General features: G+C 44.8%; 1 protein-coding gene and 1 long non-coding RNA gene across 5 annotated transcripts; both read left to right on the top strand.

Moving 5' to 3' along the window:
- Positions 1-7673: 7673 nt before the first annotated feature.
- Positions 7674-22998, top strand: LOC102711512. Of its 4 annotated transcripts, none has more exons than XR_001549971.2 (7): positions 7674-7870; positions 14713-14796; positions 15014-15101; positions 15991-16244; positions 16708-16776; positions 16927-16958; positions 22205-22998. It is a non-coding gene; the product is annotated as an uncharacterized LOC102711512 (long non-coding RNA). The 4 variants fall into 4 exon arrangements; XR_423262.3 differs by having other exon boundaries at positions 16919-16958; XR_001549970.1 differs by lacking the exons at positions 15991-16244; positions 16708-16776; positions 16927-16958; positions 22205-22998 and adding an exon at positions 13663-13792 and having other exon boundaries at positions 15014-15789.
- Positions 22999-24058: 1060 nt separating this feature from the next.
- LOC102711141 (protein DETOXIFICATION 48-like) lies at positions 24059-27014 on the top strand. Its single transcript, XM_040522150.1, has 2 exons — positions 24059-24547; positions 24881-27014. Exons 1-2 carry the CDS (start codon positions 24410-24412, stop codon positions 26651-26653), a joined length of 1911 nt encoding a protein of 636 aa, XP_040378084.1. The 5' UTR covers positions 24059-24409; the 3' UTR covers positions 26654-27014.
- Positions 27015-27517: the final 503 nt, after the last annotated feature.

Genomic DNA, 27517 nt, shown 5'->3' with positions numbered 1-27517 from the left:
CTTGAAGAAATATACTGGTTAAGAAAATTTAATACAGAATATTTGTCACTTGTTAAAATAATGAGATAGGTGGAGAAATAAGTTTAATTTAAAATAAATAGCTTTATTTTTGCACGGAAAGAGTAGTTCTTAATCAGCTTAAATTTCTGTAAGCATCACCTTACCTCCGAAGAAACTTTCTAGTACTAGAATTATTCTAAACAATCTACCAATCTACGTACACCAGTACTCCTACACCACTATCTTTTCACTTTTGCTTATGAGCCAAAATTTAAATTTTTAACTTTAAATTTAAAGTTGATTTTAGAGTTTTTTTACCAAAGCATATTTTATACTTTTGGCTTTTAAATCAGTAATAATACGTAGTTTGAAAATATACCATTTGGCTTTAATATGCCTCGCCTATTCCTTGCCCCAGAAGTTTACTGATGGGAACAGGCGATCTTTAATATTTAGACTGAGAAAAATTTTGAAAGAAGTGTCACGTCAAATGTTTAACCGGATGTCGGAAGGGGTTTTCGGACACGAATAAAAAAACGAATTTCACGGCTAGGCTAGAAACCGCGAGACGAATCTTTTGAGCCTAATTAACCCGCCATTAGCACATGTTGGCTACTGTAGCACTTATGCCTAATCATGGACTAATTAGGCTTAAAAGATTTGTCTCAAGATTTCTTCTATAACTGTGCAATTAGTTTTTTGGTTCATCTATATTTAATGCTTTATTTAGATGTCAAAAATCTGATGTTATGTTTTTGGAAAAAAAAAATTGGAAACTAGACAAGGCCTCAGTTTGTCTGAACTATAATGTGCAGGATGTGTGGACAGACGCTAGGAACAATCAGCTCAAGTAGCCAAGTATATATGCACCCAGAGATTCTCAACGCAGTCTCATGAAAAAAACGTGCTACTCTATTTGAACTTCGAGCTGTCTACCACTCATAAGTCAGAAACTCGGAACTCATAACTGAAGTTCTAAACTCCAAGAGAAAAAGAACTGCTGCTAGTTCAGATAAAACTGAGAAGGATGAACTTGAAGATTCAAAGAACCACATCAGCGTCATGTGCACTCATAACCAATCATGTATATGGTATAAAAACGTATGGAATATGGTGTGATTGCAGCATTCTAGAAGTATTACAGTTATGTCTGCACAAGCATATATTCATGCACCTGCTATTCCAACCAAGCCAGTCACGGTCAGTACACATAGGACAGCAGAACAATTGAGATACTACTAAAAACCAAGCCAATTTGAGCAAGCATTGATATGAACATGCAATGAATCTACTCAAACTAAGGTTTGTGAAAGTGGAGTACTACTAGTAAATAAAAATGAGTATTATGTTGAAATTTTGGAACTCTAAATGTTTCATTAATAAACCCAACTGGCTAGCTTGCCAACTGTGCTGATCGGACAGCCATTCAAATATCAACTATAACTTACCACCTAATTAAGAAATTAAACAAAGCGATAACAGTATGAATACGTGTTCGGCCCTGACTTTTTTTTTAAGCTAGAGGCCCTGAAATATTGGAGCAAACAAAAAAAAAGCGTTTACAGCAACCTATACGACAACCTGTCTGTATTTTAATGGATACCGCCGTTTGACACTTTGGCATATGCTTGACTATTTAAAAACTTTATACAAATATAAAAATATAAATTACAATTAAAATATATTTAGTGATAAATCTAATCATAATAAATTAAATGTTAAATACATAAGTTTTTAAATAAAATAAATGGTTAATCATGTATCAAAAAGTCGACGCTATCATATACGGAGTTCTAAGGAAAAAAAAGTAGCATTTGGCTTATACTCCAGCATAAACCAGGCTAGACATAACTTCAGATAGTAATAATATAGACCATAATGCACCAACGGGTAATGTTTTTACTACACACCATTGAGGGATGAACAATGATTAGAGAAAATGAGCACAGGACCTCACACATGTATCACAAACTGAAGTTTAGAAAGGGATATGCAAAGGTAATGAACAAGAAAAACACAGCGACAGAACCGCATGAACTTATTCCATCCACAACACTTGAAAAGAATTAACATATGATGGAAGTTTAGCATATCCCTCGTAAGCAATTCAAGCTTGGCGATGCAAACTTACCCAGTCGTCAGGGGCATAAAATATCTCTTCGCAAACCAAAACTCGAAGAAGGAACAAGAAGAACAGCAAAATGGCACCAAAATCAGATGAATTTGCTCAAAGAATTCCTCCACCAACCACCACCTCATCAATATAAACTACTAAAAGAAAAAAAAAAGAAGAAAATATAAAGCATCGCCAACGAGACGGAGAGCGCGGCGGCAAGCAAAGAACCTTAGATCCGTACAATACTCCGTAGCCGGACTCCAACCGTATGTATACGTACGCCTTGCCTCCTCTCAATATCGTTGGTAGAAATGGTAGTACGAGTAATTAATGCCTGGCTCCATCCTGTCTGCCTTTGTTGGCGGCGGCGACGGCAACGGCGGCCGCACCCTCTTGCGGCTACATTTGCCGAGACCGGGCAGTGACGGGCTAGTCATTCGAGGGCGCGGCCGCCGGGGTTCGCCATTGGAGCCCGGAGGCAGTGGAAGGAGCGGGGAGGGAGACGGATTAGAGAAGAGACCGCCTTTGCGAGCTTCTCCATGCTGATTACAAGAGTGATCAGACGTACATGAGTATATGGTTTGTGGACTTAGTCTATGTACCAATATGAGTAGTGGAGTGTAAGATCAGGACGTGGGCACCATGGACCTGGTCTAGGGATGATGGGCCTAAGTAGTGGACAAGGTTCTGGTGGTGATGGGCCCACAGGGAGATAGAGCGTGTGGGTCCGAGTAAGTTGAGGCCCTATTTAGTTGTTAGAAAGTTTTTTCAAAAACATCACATCAAATTTTTAGACATTTAAATAAAGCATTAAATATACATAAAGATTAAAACTAATTACATAATTATAGGAAAATCGTGAGATAAAACTTTTGAGCCTAATTAGTACGTGATTAACTATAAGTGCTACAGTAACCTATATATGCTAACGACGGATTAATTAGGCTCAAAGATCCATCTTATTTTCTTTACAGAATATATAATTTATTTTATAATTAAACTATATTTAATACTTTAAATATGTATATGTATATTTGAAAAAGCTATAACCCTAGATGGGAAGATGGGCTATATGGACACCCATGGAGGCCTCTTTCACTTTTCTGTTGGTGGGGCCCTGCACAAAACATTCCACCCCTCCATGTCTTTATCCCCAAACCGCCCAAATGCACATCCCGCAACGCTCCTGGCTTCCATTGTTTTCTTCGAATAATAAAACAAAACAGTTTATTTATAACCCCAAACCGCCCAAATGCACAGCCCGCGACGCTCATGGCTTCCATTGTTTTCTTGATAAAAAAACAGTTTATTTATAAACAAAAAATAATATACGGTAAAATTTTATATACATGTTTATGAGTTAAGGGGTGTTTAGTTGGTGAAATAAAAATTTTTAGGTGTCACATCAGATGTTTGACTAGATATTAGAAAGGGTTTTCGGACATGAATGAAAAAATAAATTTCATAGCTGGCCTGAAAACCACGAGAAGAATCTTTTGAGCCTAATTAATCCATCATTAGCACAAGTGGGTTGCTGTAGCACTTATAGTTAATCACGTACTAATTAGGCTCAAAAGATTCGTCTCACGATTTCTCACGTAACTGTGCAATTAGTTTTTCATTTTATCTATATTTAATACTCTATTTATATGTCCAAAGATTCGATGTGATGTTTTTATGTGAAAATTTTTGGAAACTAAATAGTCTAGAGCATTTCCAACAGCTCATCTATGCCATCCTCTATCCTGAAAATAGAGGATAAAGACTTCAAATTGAGCTCCAACAGAACGGCTATCCTATCATTTATTTTTAGATGTCATCTATATTAGGAGAGAACTTTCATATTTGAATGATCCCTCTCCATCCTCCAAAGAGATATAGAGAATGTATGGATGATCTAGTGGGGTACAAAGAGATATGATGAATGAAACCAATTTAAATGATCATCCAAATAAAGATATGTATGATCAAATTTAGATGAGTTATTGGATGCTCTTATTCAATCCACCGTTGTCACGAACCATTCCATCCAACGTTCTTCCACTGCACGTGATCTCAACCATTCCATCGACCGTTCTCACAAAGCACAACACTATTGGCTGGCTACTGTTCTCCACGTATTCGTTCGGCCCTGTGCCCGGACTCGGAGCAGCATGAATGCCGCTGTCACTGGCCTGATGCGCACCGCACCACGGCAGGTGAGCCAGCCGTGAGTGACGCAACGCCGGTGTGGGCAAGGCTGTCCTCCCTGGTCCCAGCCGCGGCACCGGTTCAATTCCTCACCTGAAGAATTCCCTCCACTCCAGCTAGCGCCGGGCGGTCCAGGGGCGTCCAGCTAGCCCAACCTCACGCAAAACCACGCGTAACCATGCCTACGCAAGCACGCAGCTCTGGGTCAGATGGGCATGCAGTGGCCTCGGGCAGCGCGCGCGGCCCGGCTGATCGCAGAGGCGGGCGGGCGGACGGACGGACACGCGTGGCCCGGTTGGGAGGAGAAGGGAGCAAGCGAACCCACGGCCCTGCAGAGCAACATCGGCGAACGGCGGTGGCCCGGCCGGAGGGCAACGCACCGGCGGCGACGCCGATGAGCACTCGCTTTGTGTAATTCCTCTGTGGCAACGTGCCCCGCGCGCTGGCCGCCTGGCCGTGCCGTGCCGTGCCAGCGGCAGATGCAGAGCCCCGCAGAGTTAGACCTCGCAGATTAATCTGCAGGCGTGAGGCGAAGGCGACGGGCACTGTCCTAACCAAATGCGACAGGGACGGTCGGAAAAACTCCAAACGAGTCCCCCAGCTATGCACTATAGTATAAATCGCGTCCCTCGTACCGAGCCACACTCATAAGGCACAGGGGTGGTATCAAAAAATTTCAACGAGTAGGGCTAAACTAATATAATATTAACTATTTTTAAATAATATAAGGTAAATTTATATGATATTAAAGAGATTATGGAACTAGGCCTAGGGCTCCGGCCATGGCTGCCCTAGGTCTAGTTCTGCCACTGATAAGCCACCTATTAGTACTAACGTCGTGTTTAAAATTGTTCTGATTGTAAGAAAGACGGTCATGCACATACCACACACGCACATCTACCAACACGACCAATAACGTATAAATGAAGATTAGCGGTAAATTCCAGGCATTATTAAGATCCTATTAAAAGCTACATATATTTTGATCCAAATTATTTGATCTATGAGTGGAAAGAGAATTTGAGATTGTTTTGGTGAACTATATTTATTACAACTCCATGTTCTACAAGAATTCGTGAGTTTGGGTCATCTAATATTTGGGCTAATAATGCCTTGTTCTTTTGGTCGCACCAGGAAGTTTTTAAAGGAATGAGCTTATTGAATTAAGATTTTATTAGCTCATAGCTGCTGTAGTTTAAGTGGGCTGGGGGTCGATAAGCTTTGGTTGATGGAGTCATTGCCTATAAAATGCTGAGGGACACACCGGTTTGCCTGGATGGCATCGGGCTTATCTGACCCCAGTGATAGACTGTAGATCCGCCACTGCCTCAGACATAACATGGGTTAAAACATCTCTCAACTAATGAAAACGGTATAGATAGAATCCCTTAAAAGATTGGACAATGGTTTCATCCTATATAGGGTGTTGATCAGTATTTATACGATTTGACACCTACGTGATAGTAAAATAAGCCAAAAATAAATAAATGTAGTGTTATTTTCTCTTCTCTTTCTCTCTTCCCTCTCATGAGTTGTATTTTCTCTCATCTCCCCTTCTCTACAACAATGAGGAGTTCCACCCCGAGCGACACCCTCGATTTGACGTGATAAACATTAGTGCCCTATGCTGGCAAGAACAACGATATCAACAGGGATGCCAAAGGAGGATGTTGCCTTATCTATCCTTGCCACTCCTCCGAGCATCCTCGCCTCCTGAAACATTCATGGAAAGGGAGAGCAATGAGAGGTCATGGTTGGGACTAGGTCGACACCCATGCTATAGGCAATGAGAGGAGGGTCATCCCATCAACGATAGTATAGATGACCTGCGATGGCAACAATGTGTCTTTCGTGGCCTTGGGTGTAATCACCAGAGGTTTACCTATTCTAGAACCACAAACGCAATGGGTTGTCAGATTCAAACACTGGTTGAGGATGAGATGGTGTGGGGTGGAGGCGGACAAGCTTGAGGACTGATGTTGTTACAAGCACTATTGGTTGAGTTGACACTGTGTTAGAAGTGGCTCTCTACCAAGAAAAGGGGAGAAGAGAAAGACAAATATGTGGTGGTCGTTGTTGTATTGGATGAGGATATGTGGCAATGCTCCGATGATTTTGTGGAGGTGGTCTCCAGCAAGTTATGTGAAAAGATCAAGCGGATCAGTAGCACGTAGATATAAACGATGAGTGTGAAGAGAAATAAAAGGGGATATGGTGTACTTAGGGATGTTCAACTTAAAAACCCCAAGATCAACTAAATATCACAGGTAATTTAAGGTTGACACTGGTCAACTAAATAAACTATATTTTGTTTAGTTAAACCAGAGCCGGCCCTAACTATTCGTGGGTTGACTTGTGCCTGGCCTTAGGCGCGCGGATAATAGGTGGCACTATATAGTGACATCATCATCTTTTCACTTATACTTATGCTTATAAGCCACTATTCAAATTTTCAGTCTTAAATTTAGAGTTGATATCGGGGTTTTTCATCGTAGTTTATTTTTTAACCTTTACCTTTAGATCGATAGGAACACCATATAAAAGTTCTATTCATTATTTTTATTTGCAAAAATACGTTATACCTTTCCCCTTGGGAAGATAATCAATAACCACCCGACTCATCGCCGTATGCTAAGTCAAAATATCATGTGAGCTAAAACCACTGTCCAAAGAGCCTAGAGATTAAGTTTACACTGGTTCTAATATTTAATATGTAATGATACATTAAAAGATAGAGCCGAGTACATTCTCTTAAATAACATAAGTTTATTTAGAGACTATATAGTTACAATAGTCAAAACAACAAATGCTTCAAACATTAAATAATATAAATAACCATTTATTATTATTCTTTTATTTTTCCACTCTCATGCAACCAAGTTTTCATTTTATAAGCGAAAAGCCGTTGTTAACCTTGGCAACGTTGTTTGCCTCTTATTTCCGTTCTCATTTATGCCAGGAAATATTTCTAGCTAACAAAATTGAGAGCCCGCTATTAACTATCGTTGTACATTGCCCTATTAGAGTTGCTATAACTATGCTTACCTGACTGCATTTTAGCCAAGATTTTTCTTAGATTGTTACTTTCGCACATATATATCCTGGACTATATAACGGTTTAACTTTTACAAAAAAATTATATATATAAGTTCATCATATTATTTTACTATACTAGATTTTTAACTTTGCAGTAGCTAATTTTATCATTTACACTATTAAATATTATTGAAAATCAAATAATATTTATCAAAAATCTTCAAGAAGAATGCATCCACAAAATGAACTATTTCCTCAATGCCATCACCAGCTTTCTTTCAGTTTGACTGACGGGTGGGGTCTATGGGAAGAGGGATGCGCGTGGGCCTCACCAGGCAGAGAGTGTACGCTTCCGGCCTCACCTACGAGTAGCTTCCTCCGCGTAGGACGACCGCCCGGCGATGGGAAGGACGAATCGCTGGAATATTCTCCCGTTATCCGCCCCCATCGCCGGCACCGGCAACCATCGCGGCCACCGCAGCGGGGCGCGGGCGCGTCCCGTCGCCGACGAGGCGGCCGACCAGACAGGTGCGCCAATATTTCTCATGCTCTGTACGCCCCCAACGGCGATTGATAATGTTAGGTTTTCCGCGATTTTGTCACTCGTAAATCCCGCTCCGTTTCTCCTTTTAGGACTGAACTAAGAATAATACTATCATCCTTTTTGCTCAGATGTAGATGTAGTGCTAACTTGCTTCTTTGAGAATTCGAGACAACACTTTTACCTTGTTATGAACACCTTGTTTGTGTTGGCCGGTGCTTTCTTCGAACGGGTGAGGCAAAGGATTGCTACTTGTCTCCTTTGGAATTTGGAAAATATACATGATCCAGATTGAATTGTTTGATTTTTAATTTAATCGCCTGTACCTAAACTCGTCTTCTCAGCAGGTTAGTACACCAGCGATAATTGGGCACTAGAGATGTATATTTGGGTGGGAGATAGTACTTCTTATAATCATAGTTATACTGTAGCTACATGTGCAATGGTTATTATTAGATGTTTTTAAGTAGCATAAAAATGGTAGACCTCTTTAACGCAGACAATGCTATCTTTCTTCTCTGTAATAACTACTCTCCTTCTGCTATTATCTGAGGCCTCTAAGTAAAGCATTCGTGTTAGTGATTTTTTTTAGTAGGCATGCATGTGTGCGCGCATTTTTGTGGTTGTGTGTGATTAGAGCAGGTACAATAGTAGACTATAAGCCAACTATAAACATATTTTAAAGAGATAAAAGGGAGAGAGAAGAGAGTGGACTACTAATTTATAGCTAGCTATAGCACGGGCTCCAAGACACCATGTGTGTATGGCATGTGGGATCATGTATTAATGTTTTGTAGGCAACTATTGTATGAATTAACTATTAGATTGACTATAGATGAATTAGAGTTAGTAATTGGCTATACTATTGAACTTGCTCTTAGTGACTGGTGTAGTGGCTTTTGACTTGATGGCGGCGAATGTTTTGGTAGTTATACATGGTAAGTTACATGCTTCTAAGGTGAACAATTGCAGTTTGTATTTTTAGGAAAGAATTCATCAATTCAATAATCTTGATATGTCCATTTTTCTGCTCAGATATTTACAAAAAGGGGGTCAATTCTTGTTTATGGTGAAAACATATAAAAAGTTTATACAACAATGGTTTCTGCAATCCAAACTACCAACAGACATAACACAACCCAGAAAATACTTGGCAACCATATAAGCACCAAGCGTAAGAGGCTGTCCAGGTTTAACCATGGCTACATCAAAAGACACTGCCCTCAACAACAATGACAACCCCAGCTTGAATCTTCCAATTCAAAATTATTCCAAGCCACTCTGACACAGGAGGCTGGGCCTATAGTACTTCAGACAACCATCGCAAGGGTATTTTCCATCTTGCTCAATAGCTATTTCTTTTTCTGCATTTAACTCAAATTTACATAAGCCATCCATCTTGAACTGCCATCTATTTATGAACAGGGTACAAAGCCAGTTAACTGATTTTGCTTGCCCTACTATTGAACATTCTGGTATGAAGTCTTTGAGATTGGTATCACGCACCAAGTAAAGATTCAACAATCCAATCAGTCATATTTTTGAGATCCTCGTGCTGACATAGAGCACTGGAACATAGTATTTCTACAAACCACAAAAACAAAATCTGTTCTTTATAAGTGAACCCGTTGAAACTAGGCATTCATCAAAGTTAGGCAAAATGCTCACATGGGAAAATGACCATAAGAAAATTATTTTTTCCTTGCTATGCCCATAATAGAAATGAAATGATCATTGGTATTTCCTTTCTTGAGATCTTTAGTCTTTGGCTCTTTGCTTCTGTCTATCTACCAAGCTTCACAAGACCCTTGTAAAATAATATGATTGATTTGGACTCACATCCTTAGTAATTAGTTTAAATCTGAACTAAATCCCAAAATTTCCCAAAGAAACAATCCTTGTCAAAATTCCATTCACAGTCTAAAAGAGATCATTTATGTTTGTTCTTCACCTACAGAGTCGCCAATCAAAAGCTTGAATTGTTTTGGTATTTTTGTTAGTGTGTTGTGAGCTCATGAATGTATGGCGAGTACACAGTAACACAAGACAAAGGTAAAATTAATGTGCTTGGGAGGTGACACCATATAAATTTATATAAGTTATGTATCATTGACAAATGTGCTTCATGTAGGCTGTTGCTGTGGACCAATTTTCCTATAATGCCAGCTTTGTTTCTTCACTCTGTACTTTTATCCATTGAGCTAATGTTACATACAACTATTGAAACCCACATTGAAAGTCTTAGTTCCTCTTACTCTCACTCAGATTTGTATATTAGCTGGTTGCTTGGGAGAATTACTACGTAGAGGGTAGCGTGTTGTTTAACTAAACAACCCGCCTTAGAGGCCCAAAACTGATTTCCTCCATGACTTTCCACCCCTCATAATTATTTTACTGGTCAAATGCAACACAATTATATAGGAGTATATCACGGATTACTATTGTAACCAATCATACCGCCCATCTTCTCATAGTTTCCACTGATCTGAGGTGATGGAACCTATTGGCAACAGGCTCTGGTGCGACATTGGATCGGTGTGTGTGGTGGTAGCAGGCATACTCCAGTAAAGAGCCTCCTAGGAGGAGGTGGCGCCTGGTGGCACTTCTAATGGTTCTTCATCTAAGGTGCCCAGTGACATCCGATGACGGGAGGCCCGGAGGGATGGATCCACCTTGAGCAAGACCAGTGATGTATGACAGATCAGATGGTGAGTGCGGGGATCTAGGGGCAATCGCCAGGATCTAGGGAGGAGGCGGTGGGACTGACCGGCGACAAGGTTTTGAGCATGGTGATGGGCCACGTCCTAGGTTCTACACCCTTGGATACTGCTTGGTACCTGTGCCTTGCGTGCCCCAGTGAGGACGTGCAGAATTATGGTTGGGGAAGGAAGGGGAGGAGGTTGGGCGTGCGACAGTGAGGTCGAGGCTGCTGTCTAGGGGGTCGACAGAAAAAACTGAAATCGAAAAACCGAACCGACCTAACCGAAAACCGAATTTTTGGGCCACCAGTTGGGACTAACTGAAATAATTTTCGTTAATTCAGTTATAGTTGTCGATTAATCGAAATAACCAAAAAAACCAAATTCATATAAACAACAGTACACCAAATCCCAGTAGCCTACAAAGCCCATCAAATCCCAATATACATGATGTTATGGTTGGAGATATTTGTGACTTGGTGTCGTATTCGGTTATTGAAGTATCAAAAAAAGAAAAAAAGAAGGGAGGTGCTGACTTTTTTTTTTCTCAATTCCTATAATTTTCTGTTGCAACTTCAATCTGTCTAATTTTGGTCATGAACGAAACTAAAACTGAATTGCTCAGTCCTGTCTTTTCCCAAACTAATTTTGGTCCTGTCCTTTTGATAATCGAATTTCCCTATGATCAAACTAACCGAATCGAAATGACCGAATGCCCACCCTACTGCATCGATTTGGACCACAACGCCACCAGCCTACTAGGTTTAGTTGGTATTCATGGTGGCAGTTGCGGTTCTGATGGATTTGGCTGTGGAGACTGGGGCGGAAACAACCAACGTTGGATTTGGAGTAGCACACGTTTGGCAACGAATTGTTTGACGAAACGGTGGAGGCATAAATCTGGTAGTCGGTTTCCTCACCTCCATAGTCGTCTCCACCTGTCATCACTGCCTCCATATACTCCAAATCGGCGCCGACTTCATCGCCGCAGTCCATCGTTGCTTCCTGTGCAGGCTAGATTTGTGTCACCTCATCTACACCCCACCGGCTTCTCTAGGCCCTTCCATCAACTGTCTTGTGTCTTTGCTCAGCTTTTCTCCATTGCTGGAGTTGTTACTCGCCACCATGTACTTTTTTTCTTGGCGATTTGTAATTTTCTTCGGTGTAAGGTTATGTGATTCGATGTACTATGTAATAGTAAAAGATTTACCTTGCACCGCCGTGGAAAATTACTACCACTCCATCCTGACAAATTGGAGTAAATGCTTTACTAATAGAAAGCTCGTAAAAAACATACGGTAAAAACATTACTCCTACTAACTAATAGGCGAAGCTAAATAGTTATCTCTTTGCAAAGTTAACCAGAATTGCAGTAGTAATCTCTTTACTCAAGGATAATGGGTGTCCTTGGGACATCCTGTTTAATCATGCATCTCAAAATAAATGTTTTATCTTCTATTGATGTTGAGGCAAATACTAATTAATTTGGAGAGAGTAATTGTTTTATCGAGATATGAGGGACGGGTATTTGGGTAACTATTTTATCTGATGCAATCCGGAGGGAGATAACAAACAGAGTAGGTGAGATAAAAAAAAGGTGTCGCGGGAATGAAAAAATCGGACACAATTGTGGGGGGGCGGGGGGGGGGGGGGATACGGAAATATTGGGCGTCTAGGGTGACGTGAGGCACGCTGCGTGCTATTTAGCATGGCCACAATTGAGACTTGACAAGTTAGTGAGTTTTATGTTTTGCCTTATGTTCAGACTAAATTCACCAATCGTAGCAATATTTTCTCATGTGCTCTTTTGTATCAACCTGATACTGTTTTTATTTGTAAGTCTAACAAGTTAACAATAGTGCTATCATTTGTTCGCTTTCCTTGCATTGGTGCCTCATACATGCCTAGAAGAGTAGAAGTATGTGATTGAACTTCAAATGATCAAGGGATGGCTAGTTGAGTGCTATGAATCTAAAACCATGCCAACCATTTTGAATTGTCTTGAGATACAGAAGGCTGTAGGAACAAAGTGAAATTCTGTTAAATGTGCATGAATTTTACATTTTATTCAGTGAATGATCTTTTTCCGAAGTTTCAGTGCTATTCTGGTAATATGCGCCAAACCTTGAAGCACTTCAAGACAAGAGTCTGTTGCATATAGGCATATTAGGCTAATTTTTTACCACCCTTGAAGGCAAGAGTGGCTATTATACCAAAGAACACATCAACACGTGCATTAGAGAACCAAATACTACATTAGATTCATTTTTTTCATGGAAACTTTGATGTCAGACATTGCAATTTGCTGTTTTGCACGACCAAATTTGGAATCTGCTAGGGATCGGCCTATATGATTGAGCTTTACCCTCCGTAAGTTAAGTTAAGGTCAAACATAATATCATTTTGGGACTTAAGGGTTTGCCAGCTTATAAAGATAAGCTAGAGCTATCAAGGATATGCTTCCGATAACGCTTGAGAGTTCTTTATCTTATAAATTTGTATCCACACAACATCATTTATGCCTTTATTTTTAGTCTGTTTATTACCCATTGGCCATTTAGGCCAGAAGTTATACAGAGTGGATTACAAAAGAATCTCAAGCCTGGTAAAAGTTCCAAACACGCCTTTCTAGTTGACATAGTGTTCTTACTTTGACTGAACTCTAGCATCTGTCATGGGCTGTGTGTTTATGGCTGAGCCAACCACCATGATTATTGCTGGAATTTTTAGCTGGGCTAGGCTGTAAGTGCTCCAGTGGGGGCATCACTGCATCAGACTTCTTATATTGATAAGAACTTGAGCTGTACCAGTTCCTGCTGGTTGGAAATACTGCAGAACTGATTTAAATGCTAGGGTTTTTTATTTTTTTTTCTTTAGCTCGCCTGTTACCTATCCATTTTGAAACATTTTTTTTTTGCTTGGCAGTATTACCCTAGCAGAATGCTGTGAGTCATTCCAAATTTCATCACCCTGTTTTCCAGCACACCAATGATGTGTACTTTGTTGCAGCTTTCTAGCTTTCAGTAGAATCAATCATTTTGCAAACTGAATGATCATTAACGTGCCTTATCCTCTTCTAGGGAAACATTGGTGGCACCAAATCTACTAATGCATTATCTTGATGGTCTCTCTTAATAGCTATCTAACTGGGAGAGTTTGCAATTATTGTGAGGGCGTTTTTCTGAATTGTGGAAATCTAGTTATCTACAGGTATCCTTCCTAATGCTAATAAGAATTGTCAATTATGATGTGAAAATAGATGGTTTCAACTAACTGAAAAATACAAGGCTAGAAAAAAATATATTGCATAAATTACTACGATGACAAATTAGGACTTAAAGAGAGGGTTATCTTGAACTACTCTCCTATTCATACTCAGAGTACCTATTCCTTGTTAAGGTGCGTACAACTTAGTTATAGCATAATGACTAGCATAATTTGCCTAAACTGTGATTGATGTGTGCCATCAGTGTGTTTTTATCATTTACCATACGTAAATATGAGAACATCTCCAGTTACATTTTGATTAATTAAGTGATTGTCATGTTTTTACTGTGACTAATGTATAAGCCATACTAGACCAGGTGTTCTATCTCTCTGGGAGATTTACTGTGATCAATTATATGAATGTGGCAATTCTGCCAGCCTTTTCGGCAGTAGCAGATGTGCAGCCTTTTCAGTGTGCCTGGTAGCAATTATCAGAGTCACTAACTCCTATGGTGCTAGTAGGGGGTCAAAAGTACTGAAAGATCGTATTATTATCACTGCCAGTGCTTTCCATTAGCCTGCTCCCGAAGGGCCGATGGCTGTTGAAAGCTGATATTCGGTGAAATTTTTAAATGCCTAGCCAATTAGTGTAAACTGTTGTTCTCTGTGGTCCATGGTTCTACATGTCCTTAGCTGTTTGCCTAGGTAGCTACAGTTATCTGCTGAGTCCTTGTAGCACAACACAAAAGAGTTCCCTGTTGTTGCCTTTTATGCTTGCCATCAAATTGGAAACTAAATTTAGACATACAGTTTTGCTGAGGTGTTTGTGGGGTCTTCTATGTGAATGTTTGCTGAAACCTTGTAATTGATCCTTTCTTTCCATCTTCTTATGGTTTCAATCTTTGGATGCATATGTGTTTCAGTCCATTATTGATGTCTCCAAGGTGCAATTGATGATATCTAAAGAAAATATGCCAGGGAGTATAAGGAGGGGATGTTTCTGGAAGGTACCTTTTCTTCACTTATGATTTAACATAAATTTGTGTACACCAGGGTTTGTTAATACTGAGTTTATATATATATATGTGTGTGTGTGTGTGTGTTGTGTATAAGTATATAAATATAATATGCAGAAATGAGTTGTAGCATAATGAAACCGCATTGTGGATGTGTTTCGAGGATGTGGTTTGGTTTGATATGCTAATTCATAACGATTGTTCCTAGTGGTGGTGTCTGGATTTCCTACCCAAGTTGCTGACAACCAAGATGAGGATAATGGCGATATGCTGATTGTCATCACCGATAGAGACAGGTGGTGCTTCTGTTTCTGCGGACTTTAAATTTTGGCATTTTCCTTTTAAATGCCCGTCCATCATTATCCAGAATAAATTCCTGCATTAGGCGCCAGCATAAGGTTCTGAAGACACCTGATTGCTTTCAATGCAATGCCACAGTGGCTTAAATGTTCTGAAAATGCTAGAAAGCCAAGATCTGTACGGCGGTGGTATTTACTATTGTCATCTTGAGCATGTGTCACATTGGATATGCAATAACTTCTGCTATGGCACCAATGAAATCAAAATAATTTGCCCAATACGCTACTTCTAAAGAAAATTGCAGTTTTTGCACAGACCTTTGGTAGATGGTACTATGGTTTTGAGAAGTTCCAGAGAAAGGGAAGTGTTGTACTGTAACTTAGGTTGACTGTTTATTACTTCAATAGTCACTGTGTCATTTCTTCCCCATTCACATATTGTTATTCAAAATTATGTAGACTTGACTGATAGAAGGGATAGGATGTGAGCCCCCTTCTGCCCATTGGCACAAAATGCCAGCTATATGATCAAATGATAGGGGCGATGGTGGTCACACAGCCAGATTTTAGGAGCACCAAGCCCAGCTGGTAGTGGGGGCAATGGTGAGACGAGCATTACACACATATACCCTCACCAGGCAGAATTGCCATATAAGTCCCAGCAGATGCATTCACCATTGGAACATATTCTGTTCATGCCTTGTCCTTTTTAAAGAGCTATTGATTCTGCAAGATATTTGCAAAATGAACTGATTCTGGCGTACCCACAGCAACCTGTTTCTGATGTCAGGATCTTGTAGAGGTTCACTGTATTTTTTTCAAGCCATGTATTGAACTGTTTTGATTACATGTGATCTAATTGACCACTATTTTATCATCAATACAGATGCAAAAATCTTAGGCCATCTCTTGGAGGTCTACCGAATAGAAATCTTCTATGGTGGTAGGGTAAAGTGTGTTTGTCATACCGTGCATCTGATCCGCTCTCAGGCTGCAGTGACGAGATTTTAAAGGATCATGCCCCGTCCATAATGTTCCCAATTTGTCACTTTATCCATGGAAAAGCAATGCTTTCAGTATGCTCAAGAACCAAGCTTCGCAAAAGACATTTCCAATCCGGAGGGGCTCCTGTGGGGCGTGGTAAGTTGCTGTTGTTCTGTTTGAGCCTAGACGTGTCCATGTCATAATCGATATGTCACATGAAGACTGCAGCTGTTTGATCTGAATCAGGTCCCAAGTTCAGTTTGTGGCCGCTCTAAAGCTGCTCCTTTTTCCCACCTTTACCTGACTTACACATTGGTAAAAATTCCGTGTCGTTACTTGTGAAAAAGAAAAAAAAATGATTGAACAGCTGATGCTGGACCTAGTAGATTAATTGGACATTGGAATGGAAAAACCATGCTTTTGTCTGCAGAAATGGACCGATGTAGGCTTTGAGGGTGGGCCACGGTAGTCTGGTCTGCCGAGATGGTCCTAAGATTTGGTTCTTGTTTTAGGCTGCGTAATTGTGATGGCCCAGTTGCTCACCAGATATCAATTGCAACCTAACAAAGAAGTAGAATTGTGCACAGGAAGTGAAATGTGCCATTTTTTTTTGTAACAGTTGCTCAGGCACGTCGACAGTAAAAGCCGGTCAGGAGGATAATCAGGGTGCCCACTGGAGCAGCTGCAGGTCTCTTTTTTACCTTCTCTGATATTATCTGCTCTCCCTTCTCTCTTTGCTTCGCTAGGGGACAAACTAGATGCTATTGTATTTCTCCATTCTTTTGTTTCTCTCTCTCTTGTTAATCTTGTCTGACATTGCTACTATATAGTTCTGCAGGATGTGCAAAGCTGAGACCGACCGTCGCCAGGGTACGTCCTATGTCCAACCCCCCCTTTCAGCTTTACAAATTACCACAAATACATCACTCGCTTTCCTGCTGGTGAAAGTACACGCGCGCGACGCATTTTTTTCCCCATCGTGCTGCGTCCTGTCTCGCGTCCCAGTTGGCTAATCCAGCTACCCAGCCAGCGTGTCGCTCGCCTATTGGACGACGACGATAAGGGAACCCCCCCCCCCCCCCCCCCCCCCCGCGTGTCGGCATGGAACCAACAAGCTACTCCCGTCACATCTCTCTTCTTCCCTACACACACGCCGTGCCGGAATCAAAGGCGGGAGATGATGGTAGCAGTAGGTAGCTGCTAGGTGGCTAATTTGTAGCCAGCATGCACGCTGCCCTGCCGCTGCCGCTGCTTCCTCGTCTCCGCGCGTCACATCTCCTAGCTGGTCGACGGCAACAGGCATGTGATGTGTGCCACGCCCAACCTCTCTATCTGCCAGCGTTATCCCTCTCGCCCCAAAAGCTTATTAAGCTCAAGCTGAATGACTCACGCTGTAAGCTTATTGTTTAATCTGGCATCGCTGGCTGGCTCAACCGCGAACGGATTGTGATCGCCGGAAACGAGCACGTAGAGGCACCAGCCGCGCGATGGATGGGTGGGTGGCACACGGTGCTCGACACTGAGCTAGCAAGGCGTGCACTGCCGGCCTGCCGCACGAGAGACATGGCGATGGTGTTACGGGGCAACAAGCGACATGACCCCCGGACGCCTGCCTGTCTATAATTGGTGCTTATTCCAGGCCGGCTTCCAGCCACCGCACGTAACAAAGCAATCGATCGATATGCCTCTGTACGTGGGTCGCTCGCCATCCAGCTTGCATGCACGCACGCATGTGTCTGCCTCCATGCTAGTGTACCTACGTACTGGCACGGCTGGCCCATGGCTTATTCATGCGTGCATCTCGTGCACCACGGGGCCCCCCACACGGCCTAGGCAACTAGCTGGCTGGCTAGTGGCTACTCCTAGCTGGCTACTTCCTCCGTCTTAAAATTTGACCAAGAAAGATAAACTTACACGGGGATAGAGTGATAGCTCGTGTGCACGCCATTGTGTACAGTGGGTGGATTAAAAGCTCGTGGCTTAGATTGTCTAATGAGTTGACTAAGTTGGGTTTTTAGCTCACGAGTTTAACGAGTCAGCTCGCGAGCTGCTTGTTTAGCTTGTTAGTATCGGAGATTAGTATGTTTTCATATATTTAAGACTTATTAATTAACTACTGGTTAGTCCCAAGGGCGGAGCTAGAAAATTAGTTCATCGGAGTACCAGGGTCAGAATACATTAATCTTATTTAATTCTTAGTATCATCTTAGTCGTCTAAATAATATAACAATGGATTCGTCGGAGGTCATCGGTGTTGGCTTATCCTGATGATTGACTGTAGCTTTGCCCTTGCTTAGTCCTATAGTCACGGGAAACAGTTTTTAGCACACGGGTATAGGTACACCGTGTACTTGCATATTATCTAAATAATCATTAAAATATATAAAAAAATTTGACAAGATAGATCAATATGATTTATATCACTCCACAAACATGCAAGTTTAAATTCAACTTCTATAAGTTGTAGCAAAAAAAAAAAAAAACTGAAACTATGTATACGCATATTCATAATTGTTTTGTTATTTTTGCTGCACCTTGTAGAAGTTGAATTTAAACTTGCATGTTGGTGGAGTGATATAACTCATATTAAACTATCTTGTTAATTTTTTTCATAATTTTTGATGATTATTTAGATGACATGCAAGCAACGGGTGCTAAAAAACTGCTTCGCTATAGTCACATCCAAATTATTATACTTAGTGAGTTTTTTTGTTAGTTATTATCTATTCTTACCTTAATAAATGATAAAATTATAAATTATAGAAATGATTTAAATGAGATATAGACCGTTAATGAGCCTAACAAGCTTAACAAGTTATCTTCTAAACGGAGCTGAGCTAGGCTTTTATCTCATTAACGAGCCGAGCAGTACCCACCATAAGATGACTCCGACGCGATCAACACTCAATCAATCAACATGGTGGGCGTCGCAGGATGGTGCGTACTGCACATATACACATATCCGTAGATCATTGTCACATGGTGGGCGTACACATGCTGCAGGCGCGGCACACGTACGGGTACGGGCGCTTCTAGTGGCCGCCAGCTACTTGCGTGACGATTCCCTAGCATGCAGCGCAGTACCACAGCGATCGAGAGCGCCCGCGTCGAGCCCGGGCGCCCCCCCAGCCTCAGCCTCAGGTGACGCCCCGCCGCGGCACGCACCGTGCAAAGGAGGGAAGTACGTAGTGACGAGTCGTACCCACTCGCTCCGCTGCGCCGGCCGGGAGACATCGATCGCTCGCGCGCGCGCGCGCGGTGCAATTCGCCGGCGCCGCGGGGTCGGGGGCGCGGCCGCGGGGGCCGGGCGCTGCTAGGGTGCAGCGCGGGCGGGGGTGCGCGCGCGCATGTGCGTAGCGTGGGAGAGGGCCGGGGGAGGGAGCTAGCTAGCTAGGCTAGCGGTGCTCCCCTACAGCCAACTGCTCCCTCTCTGCTAACCATTTACCATGTATCCCCACACATCGCAACAGCCACTTGCATGCGTTGCATCGCATTCGTCCACATCTCTCTCCCCATCTCTGTCTGTCTGCTGCTATTCATCTCGATCTCTTACTACCCCTCTCTCTCTCTCTGGGGCTGGCAGTAGTAGTAGTAGTAGGAGGAGCAGGCCATGGTGGATGGATGATCATGACGTTGGTGCAGGGAAGGGCAGGCAGTTAAATGGGGAAAGTACTCGGGTCCCCCCCGCTCGAGTCATTTGCACATGCACTTTGTGTCCACTTGATTGAATTCTTCTTGTCTCTTCCCCCCTCCCCGCTCGTGTCCTTGAGATGCGTGCATGCCGTCGACATATGCGTACGTGCACAGTGGCTTGTAGACTACTCTGATTCGCCTACATTATGCATGATCCCAGTACGCACACGTACATGTAGGCCACCTTGTCTAGCTACCATTATTGTTTACCCTAGGTAAACTTACATCGTCTGCATGCATTGCTATATGTACCCAATGCATGTATGCATATGTCTGTCGAGCAACTTATACCGGGAGAGTAGAACCCACTCTTGTATTTGACTTCAAGATTCTCACACTATGCATGTGATGTCCATTTCGTGGGAGCCATGCATGCTTCAATTGCATTCCACACCTCTGTTGTGACTATTTGAAGTAGGGGAAGAAGCAATTGCTTATTCCTAGACTGAATTGGAAGAGTGGGAACATATGTTGATTAGAACAACCAGTGGCGGATGTAGGATTCACCTTCTTCTTCCTTCAACCTCCCTCTTCTTTTTCCTCCCCTTTTATTTTTCTCCCAATCTCCGTGCGGATCTAGCGTGTAGGGGTTAGAGCCCTCATGCTGGATCCACCCCTGAGAATATCGTCTCTTGTAGACTACCAATTCACAACCTATATATTGTGGACAGCAGGATGAAGAGTTGCATTTGATTGGCGGGACACATTTGCACCTGATTAGTTTGTTCCAATTGGTAGTTGTCAATAAAAGTAATTGTGTGTTGTATACCAAGGGATGTGTGTGTGTGTTCACCATTTCACCTTGGCATCAGCTTCCACACAATCTTGTTCAAATGTATCAGTAGCTGTGAGCTACACAATTTGTACTTCCTCCCACAGGCTGTACATATGTAGGTTGAGTAGACACCTCCTCGGTCATCCAGATGTGAAGAATCCAATTCCCATGTTCCATAGATCATTTTGGATTATTGTTTTCTTCCGAGCTAAGATGGCATAAATACGTGATGATGTCTCCTCTTCGACATTGTCAATCCAATCATGCAGGTTACGAGAATTTGCTTAATGTTATCAAGTTCTACTAGCATGTCTATTAAGTTATTTATAGAAGATTAACTGGAGCCACTATGGCCGTGTCGGAGGCCTAAAATGACTCCCTATGTATAAAAATATATGGTATATTTTGTTCCTTTAGGACAAGACTTTAACCAATAACTATCATCTATTTAACATAGAAGTTCAATCCTAAGAAAATACTTTTGAATACGAATCTAATAACATCAATTTCGTCTCACATAAATTATACTTTAATTGAGCAATTGTTGGTCAAAGTCCTATTTTAATGAAATAAAATATGCCTTATATTTTTTTATACAAAGGAAGTAACACTTTAATCTTATAGAAAAAAATATGATCTAAGTTATGGATTGTAGTGAGTCTTAGATTACAAGAGCATCTCCAACAGCATGACCAAATTTCACTATCCAAATATCTATTTATCCACTCTTTATTTTATTTAGCAAGTTAAATTCGTTTTTTACTCTAACAGTCTCTTCATCCATCCTCTCTATTATGAGTCTATGACATTGGGACCCCAAGTGTCATCCTCTTCTCTCTTTCTCCCCCTATTCCTCTTTCTCTTTCTCCAGCTTTCCTTTTCTCTTTCTATTTCCGTTTCTTCCTCTCAGCAGCCTGGTGGCAGGTGCCGCGGCTTCGGGGAGGCTATGCGACACCGGCACGGCACGGGGAGGCACTGTCATGACTTCAGGGAGGCACTAGCGCAGCTTCGGGGAGGCGGCGCGGCGCAACGGCGACGACCCAATGATGAGGACGATGACCTGGTGGCAACGACGACGACCCGGCCACGGCTGCTCGGGAGGCTTGCTCTGGCCTGGGATGGGTGAAGTAGTACTGTGGGGCCCACAGATGGCAAGTTTGGTTTGGGTGACCAATTTTGACAAGTGGGAGGGCCAGTTTGGCCATCTGGATCCGGATAGCAAGTCTATTGGAAGGCAGTTTTTCATCAAACTCTCTAAATTTTAGCTCGGAGAGTCAAATGGGTAGTCCGTTGGAGATGCTCTAACCGTGCCGCAAAATCGATGTATACATAATAGTCAATAGTCAAGTACACTTGCGTTATAACAGGCCCTGAGTGATGGGCAGGCAAACGTTTCCTTCGAGCGCCATTTAGTTTTTCTCCCTAGCTTGGGATGTGGTTCAGTTCTTCTATCCGTTTTCTCCTGGTGGAGAGGGAATAAGTGATAGCCTCTCAACTCCGGTAAAACATAATGATAACACCCCAATTCGTCCCTGAGACCGTATTGCTTGAGATATGTACAGGGTTTTTGTTGTGTTGTTTTAATTTTACTATTATTTGAATTAATTTTTATCGTATAGGTTTTCTTTGACATGGAAATTTTGTTTAGGTATAAGAGATGCGGAGATATTTTGGAACGACAGCTAGCTATTTCATTACAGAGAGATACTAGCATTACACAATAAGCTGCTGCCTGCTGCAGCCAAAGTGGGAGGCACTGAAATGCTACACGTTAGACATGATACTCTTTCGCTGGAGGATTCTTCCTGAACGCCGCAAAGAAGGCCACCTGGATGAAAAGGGCAATGGAGGTGACTCAGTCAAGTTGAGCAAGGAACAAATTCAGTATGCAGCAGTATATATTGGGTAATCTTACAGCCAGGGAAGCAAATGCAAAGTCCACCCCAAAACTGTTGAGGATGCTATTGCCGGGTTGCAGACTTGCAGTAGAACAGTAGAATGCCAAGAGAATGCGGAAGGTACAGCGCAGTTATAAAAAGGGAAGATGGGGAGCAACCGAGCAAGAAGGTGAAAGTTTGGTGGCTTGTACTTGTAAGGACCGGAAAATCAATCAACAACCTCACCTGTACCACCGCCATCTTCAGATTAAAATGGCAGAGAATTTCTTCACGAAAATAACCCTTCCTGCGGGCATGCAGGAAGGACAGTGCAAAGAGTAAATAAGAGTACATGCATGCAATTTTGCTGCGCAGATCAGGGGGGGGGGGGGGGCACAGGCTTGCAGAGTGTGCATAGTGTTTTAATTCGAACAAATCAACTAGCTAGATCGCAAAATCCTGTACTGGCCATCAGAATTCAGAACTAAGGATCAAATGCGAGCTGCCACTCTGAAAAGAGGCGGAGGAAAAGTTATTCTCACATTTTTTCTTTCACAGGGACCACACCATCAGCTGCTGTGCTGGAGTAGCAGTGAACAATGGAGGAGCCAGACAAAGCTATAGGCAAGCGAGCACTGACTACTGCATGCTCGTATACATTGAGTTCGCTCTCATTGCCATGGAGCTTGATCGATGAGCTGAAACTGAAAGCTTCTCTCCTCTTCCCGTGCTGTTCTGTATTCAATGTATCATCAACCGGTGCATCAACTAAGCTCGCACAGGCGCAGGGGCCTGACGAACGACGATGCTTATCCTACCTAGCGAACGGCGGCCTGAGAGCTTGATGAGCAAGCTAGCTATAAGCTAGGCCGCTCCTGTCATTCTGTGTGTGAGCTCAAATGCAGTACACTTCACAGTACAGCCATCATTTCTGGGTGCCCCTGGCTGCTGTGCATATCATGGAATGCTGCCTAGATAGCCAGCCCCCCTTCATTGACGTCCATCCAACGTCGACAGCTTAGCCATGCACGTATGTGTAGTGTAGCCCGTCCCGCACCTAAAGCCGGCACACGGCAAATCAAAAGTGAAAGTGAAAAAAAAAACCACACGAAAAAAGAACGCTTTTGACACAAATTATACTCGGTACTCTCGGGCCGCCCCCCGACCTCAGATTGATCTATCCGCCCGTCCATCCATCCATCGATCCCCAAAACCCTATTCCAATCCACAAATCGCATCAGTTCGCCGCCGGTGCTTGCTGCCGCGGTTAAATCGATCGGTTTTTAACTCGATGATCCAGTACTGGAGCGAGCGAGCTTGCACTGGACCCGTTTGGTTCCGACAGTGGCGAAAATATGCCATTCCGCGGGACGAAGAGATAGGGGAATTTTCAGACAAGCGCATATATCCGCTCCGGCTGGTGATCGAGCGAGCGGGCGGGCGAGATATATTCCATCCCGCCCGCCGGACGCCGGCGGCGGCTGGATGGCTCGCCATGGCCGGGAAATTCTCCCCACCGTCAGACACGCACGTTCCAATGGCTCCCCACGCACCCACCCGTGCGCGCGCGCGTGTATATATATAGGCTGTGGCCACCCTGAGAGGAGCAACCCAAATCACCAGCACCACCACACTGCGACCTCACCTGATCACTCTCTTTCTCTCTCTCTCTCTCTCTCTCTCTCTGCTCAGACCAAAAGGCCGGCCGGCCAAAGAAACACGAACACGAACACCAACCCAGCTGAGCCAGAGAGCTCAGAGCCAGCGGGAGCTTGCTAGCAGCCAGTCAAATGTACTTGTAGCTCTCGCACGTCCCGGTCAGCCAATCGCCTGAGGACAGCGCCATACTCGAGCTGCGGAGCTCAGCTGCCCGCTTGCTCAGGCTTGTTGTTTCTTCTTCTCCGAACAGCGGAAACGCGCGCGCGCTTTTGAGCAGTTGAGAGTTGGCGGTCGGCGTCGTCGTCGTTGTCGTCACCATGTGCAACTCCGGCACCAATTCCTCGCCGGCGCCGCCGGCGCCACCGCCGCCGCTCACCTCCTTCAAGAACTCCTCCCACCTCCTCCGCCTCGTGGACGATGACGGCGACGACGGCCATGCACTGCTGCTCTCCAAGGTAAACACGCGTAGGTAGATGTGCTTATTACCCGGGTGGTAAATTTGGTGGCATGAACAGAACTCGTAGGCCAGGAGCTAATGCATGAAGCAGTAGAACACATAGCTAGCGACAGCCGGTGCGAGAAAGGTCGCCGGCTAGTTGTTTAATGCTTATTTACGAGCTAGGCATCACTGGCAGTAACAGTGACGAGAAAGAAAAGGAAAGCTCCGGCTGGGTAGGAAATGGCAGAGCTGATCAATACGTGCATGCGCACGAACAGCCGATCGATCGAGACGACGTACCGATGATGATGATGCTTGCTTCTCACATGCGTAGGTGTGTGTCTCCCAGGTGGCCGGCGAGGCGCAGGCGATCGGGCGGGTGTCGGTGCCGATGGCGGTGACGGGGCTGGTCATGTACTCGCGGGCGCTCATCTCGATGCTGTTCCTTGGCCGGCTGGGGGAGCTGGCGCTCGCCGGAGGGTCGCTGGCGCTCGGCTTCGCCAACATCACCGGCTACTCCGTGCTGTCGGGGCTGGCGCTCGGGATGGAGCCCATCTGCGGCCAGGCGTTCGGCGCGCGCCGCGGGAAGCTGCTGGCGCTGGCGCTCCACCGCACCGTGCTGCTGCTGCTCGCCGTCGCGCTGCCCATCTCACTCCTGTGGGTCACCTCCACGGGGTACATACTGAAGCAGCTCGGCCAGGACGAGGGCGTGGCGGACGCGGCGCAGACGTTCGCCGCGTACGCGTCGGCCGACCTGGCGGTGCTCGCCGTGCTGCACCCGCTGCGCGTCTACCTCCGGTCGCAGAACCTGACGCTGCCCATCACCGCCTGCTCGCTCTTCTCCGTGCTGCTCCACGGGCCCATCAACTACCTCCTGGTGGTGCGCCTCCGCATGGGCGTCGCCGGCGTCGCGCTCGCCGTCGCGCTCACCGACCTCAACCTGCTCCTCGCGCTCCTCTGCTTCCTCGCCATCTCCGGGGCCCACAGGGACTCGTGGGTGGGCCCCACCTCCGACTGCCTCCGCGGATGGCCGGCGCTGCTCCGCCTCGCCGTGCCGACCGCCACGGCGGTGTGCCTCGAGTGGTGGTGGTACGAGCTCATGATCGTGCTGTCGGGCCTGCTCGCCAACCCGCGCGCCACCGTGGCGTCCATGGGCATCCTCATCCAGGCCACGTCGCTCGTCTACGTGTTCCCTTCCTCCCTCGGCCAGGGCGCGTCCACGCGCGTCAGTCACCAGCTCGGCGCGGGCAGGCCCACTGGAGCGCGCCGCGCCGCCGGCGCCGCACTCTCCATCGGCCTCGTCGTCGGCGCGGCGGCGGCCACCTTCATGGTGTCGGTACGCAACCACTGGGGCCGCATGTTCACGTCGGACCCCAACATCCTCCGCCTCACGGCCGTGGCGCTCCCCATCGCGGGGCTCTGCGAGCTCGGCAACTGCCCGCAGACGGCCGGGTGCGGCGTCCTCCGCGGCAGCGCCCGCCCCGCCAGCGGCGCCCGCATCAACCTGGCGTCCTTCTACCTGGTAGGCATGCCGGTCGGCGTGGCGCTGGCATTCGGCGCGCGCCTCGGTTTCGCCGGCCTCTGGCTGGGTCTCCTCGCGGCGCAGGCCGCCTGCGCGGTCTGGATGGCGCGCGCGGTGGCCGCGACCGACTGGGACGTCGAGGTGGCGCGTGCCAAGGAGCTGACCAAGGCGTCCACTACGTCCACCACCAACCACCAGCACGAGTGCAACACCACCGCCAGCGCAAAGGCTACCGCCATTGCGGTTCACACCAAAACGACAACGTCTCCCGCCGCCAGTAACATCAATGCCGGTGGCGCCAGCAGTGACATCCACGGTTACGTACCAATCAGCGAGAGCGGCCACAACAACGACGGCAGCGACCTGGAGAAGCTGGAAGAAGGGCTCATCACCACCACGATCCCCGGCTATAGCGGCGGCGGCGGCGTCGACACGAATGCTAGGGACACGCCGCAGTGCAGCAACGGTGGTGCCGGTACGGCGGAGGGAAATGCCTCCTCCTCCTCCTCCTCGGAGAGGGCCCCGCTCATCAGTGAGGGGGACGACGAGGCGGGGGAGGAGCACGACGGCGACGGCGGTGGGGGTGGCCACAACGTCTAGCCTAGCCCCACTGTGGTCGCCCGCCGTCGATTAATTCATCGTCCGATTAATTCTGCAGATCAGGTTGAGGTTTTGATCCCGCGTAGGGTGTTTGACTCCTTGATGATCGGTCTCCATTTCATCTTCTCCATCTTGATTTGGGGGTGAGGTTTTGTCTGTATAACCAACCAGCTGAGATAACCGAGAGTACTAAGCAAAAGAAAAAAAAGGGAAAAAATCATATGATATATATTCTTTCCCTTTATTCTCTTAATTATACTTCCATGTACAAATTAATATTAGCTATTAGTTTGGGTGTAAGAGCAAAGCCCCTGTAAATTAAATCAATTAATTGATGACGATGATGATGATGATTAAAAATTGGCAAGTGCATGCATGTTGCTGTTGGAATGATGTGGCAGTACTGTTCTGCTGTGCCGAGGGAGAGGGAGGGGGTGTAGCTTTGAGACCTGTATATATCGCTGTTCCCCTAGTGGTTACATACGTGACAGCCAATGGTGGTGCCCCATTTCGGCCATTTCCCAACTGTTCCAAACGCTAGGAGAACTCCTCTTTTTTTTTCCTCCGAGATGGCTAGCAGCCTAGCTATACACGCCTATACCTAGCCAACCTTTCCTTTTGATAAAGTCGCAACCATTTGATATCTGCAAGCACTTGGGCGGAAAATGCACCCTTGGTGTTTTGCGATTTTTAAATATATATTACACCCTTTTTTAAAATTATTATTGTTGGTTTTTTTTGGCTCCTCGTGCAAAGGAAAGATCGATGGTGCGTGTGACTCAGTTCCTCATGTGTTCTATATTTGAGATAAACCTTTTTGATCAAAAGGCTCTTGCCACAAATATTAGTTTGTCATTGCTCACC

This window comes from Oryza brachyantha, chromosome 3 (assembly GCF_000231095.2).
Source record: "Oryza brachyantha chromosome 3, ObraRS2, whole genome shotgun sequence".
Classification (NCBI taxonomy): domain Eukaryota; kingdom Viridiplantae; phylum Streptophyta; class Magnoliopsida; order Poales; family Poaceae; genus Oryza; species Oryza brachyantha.
This window is presented reverse-complemented; position numbering and strand designations above follow the sequence as displayed.

Bases quoted from the DNA above. Each gene is read 5' to 3' on its own strand.
- LOC102711141 (XM_040522150.1), top strand. From the start codon at position 24,410: ATGTGCAACTCCGGCACCAATTCCTCGCCGGCGCCGCCGGCGCCACCG. The intron at 24,548-24,880 runs GTAAACACGCGT...TGTGTCTCCCAG, and splicing joins ATGCACTGCTGCTCTCCAAG to GTGGCCGGCGAGGCGCAGGC.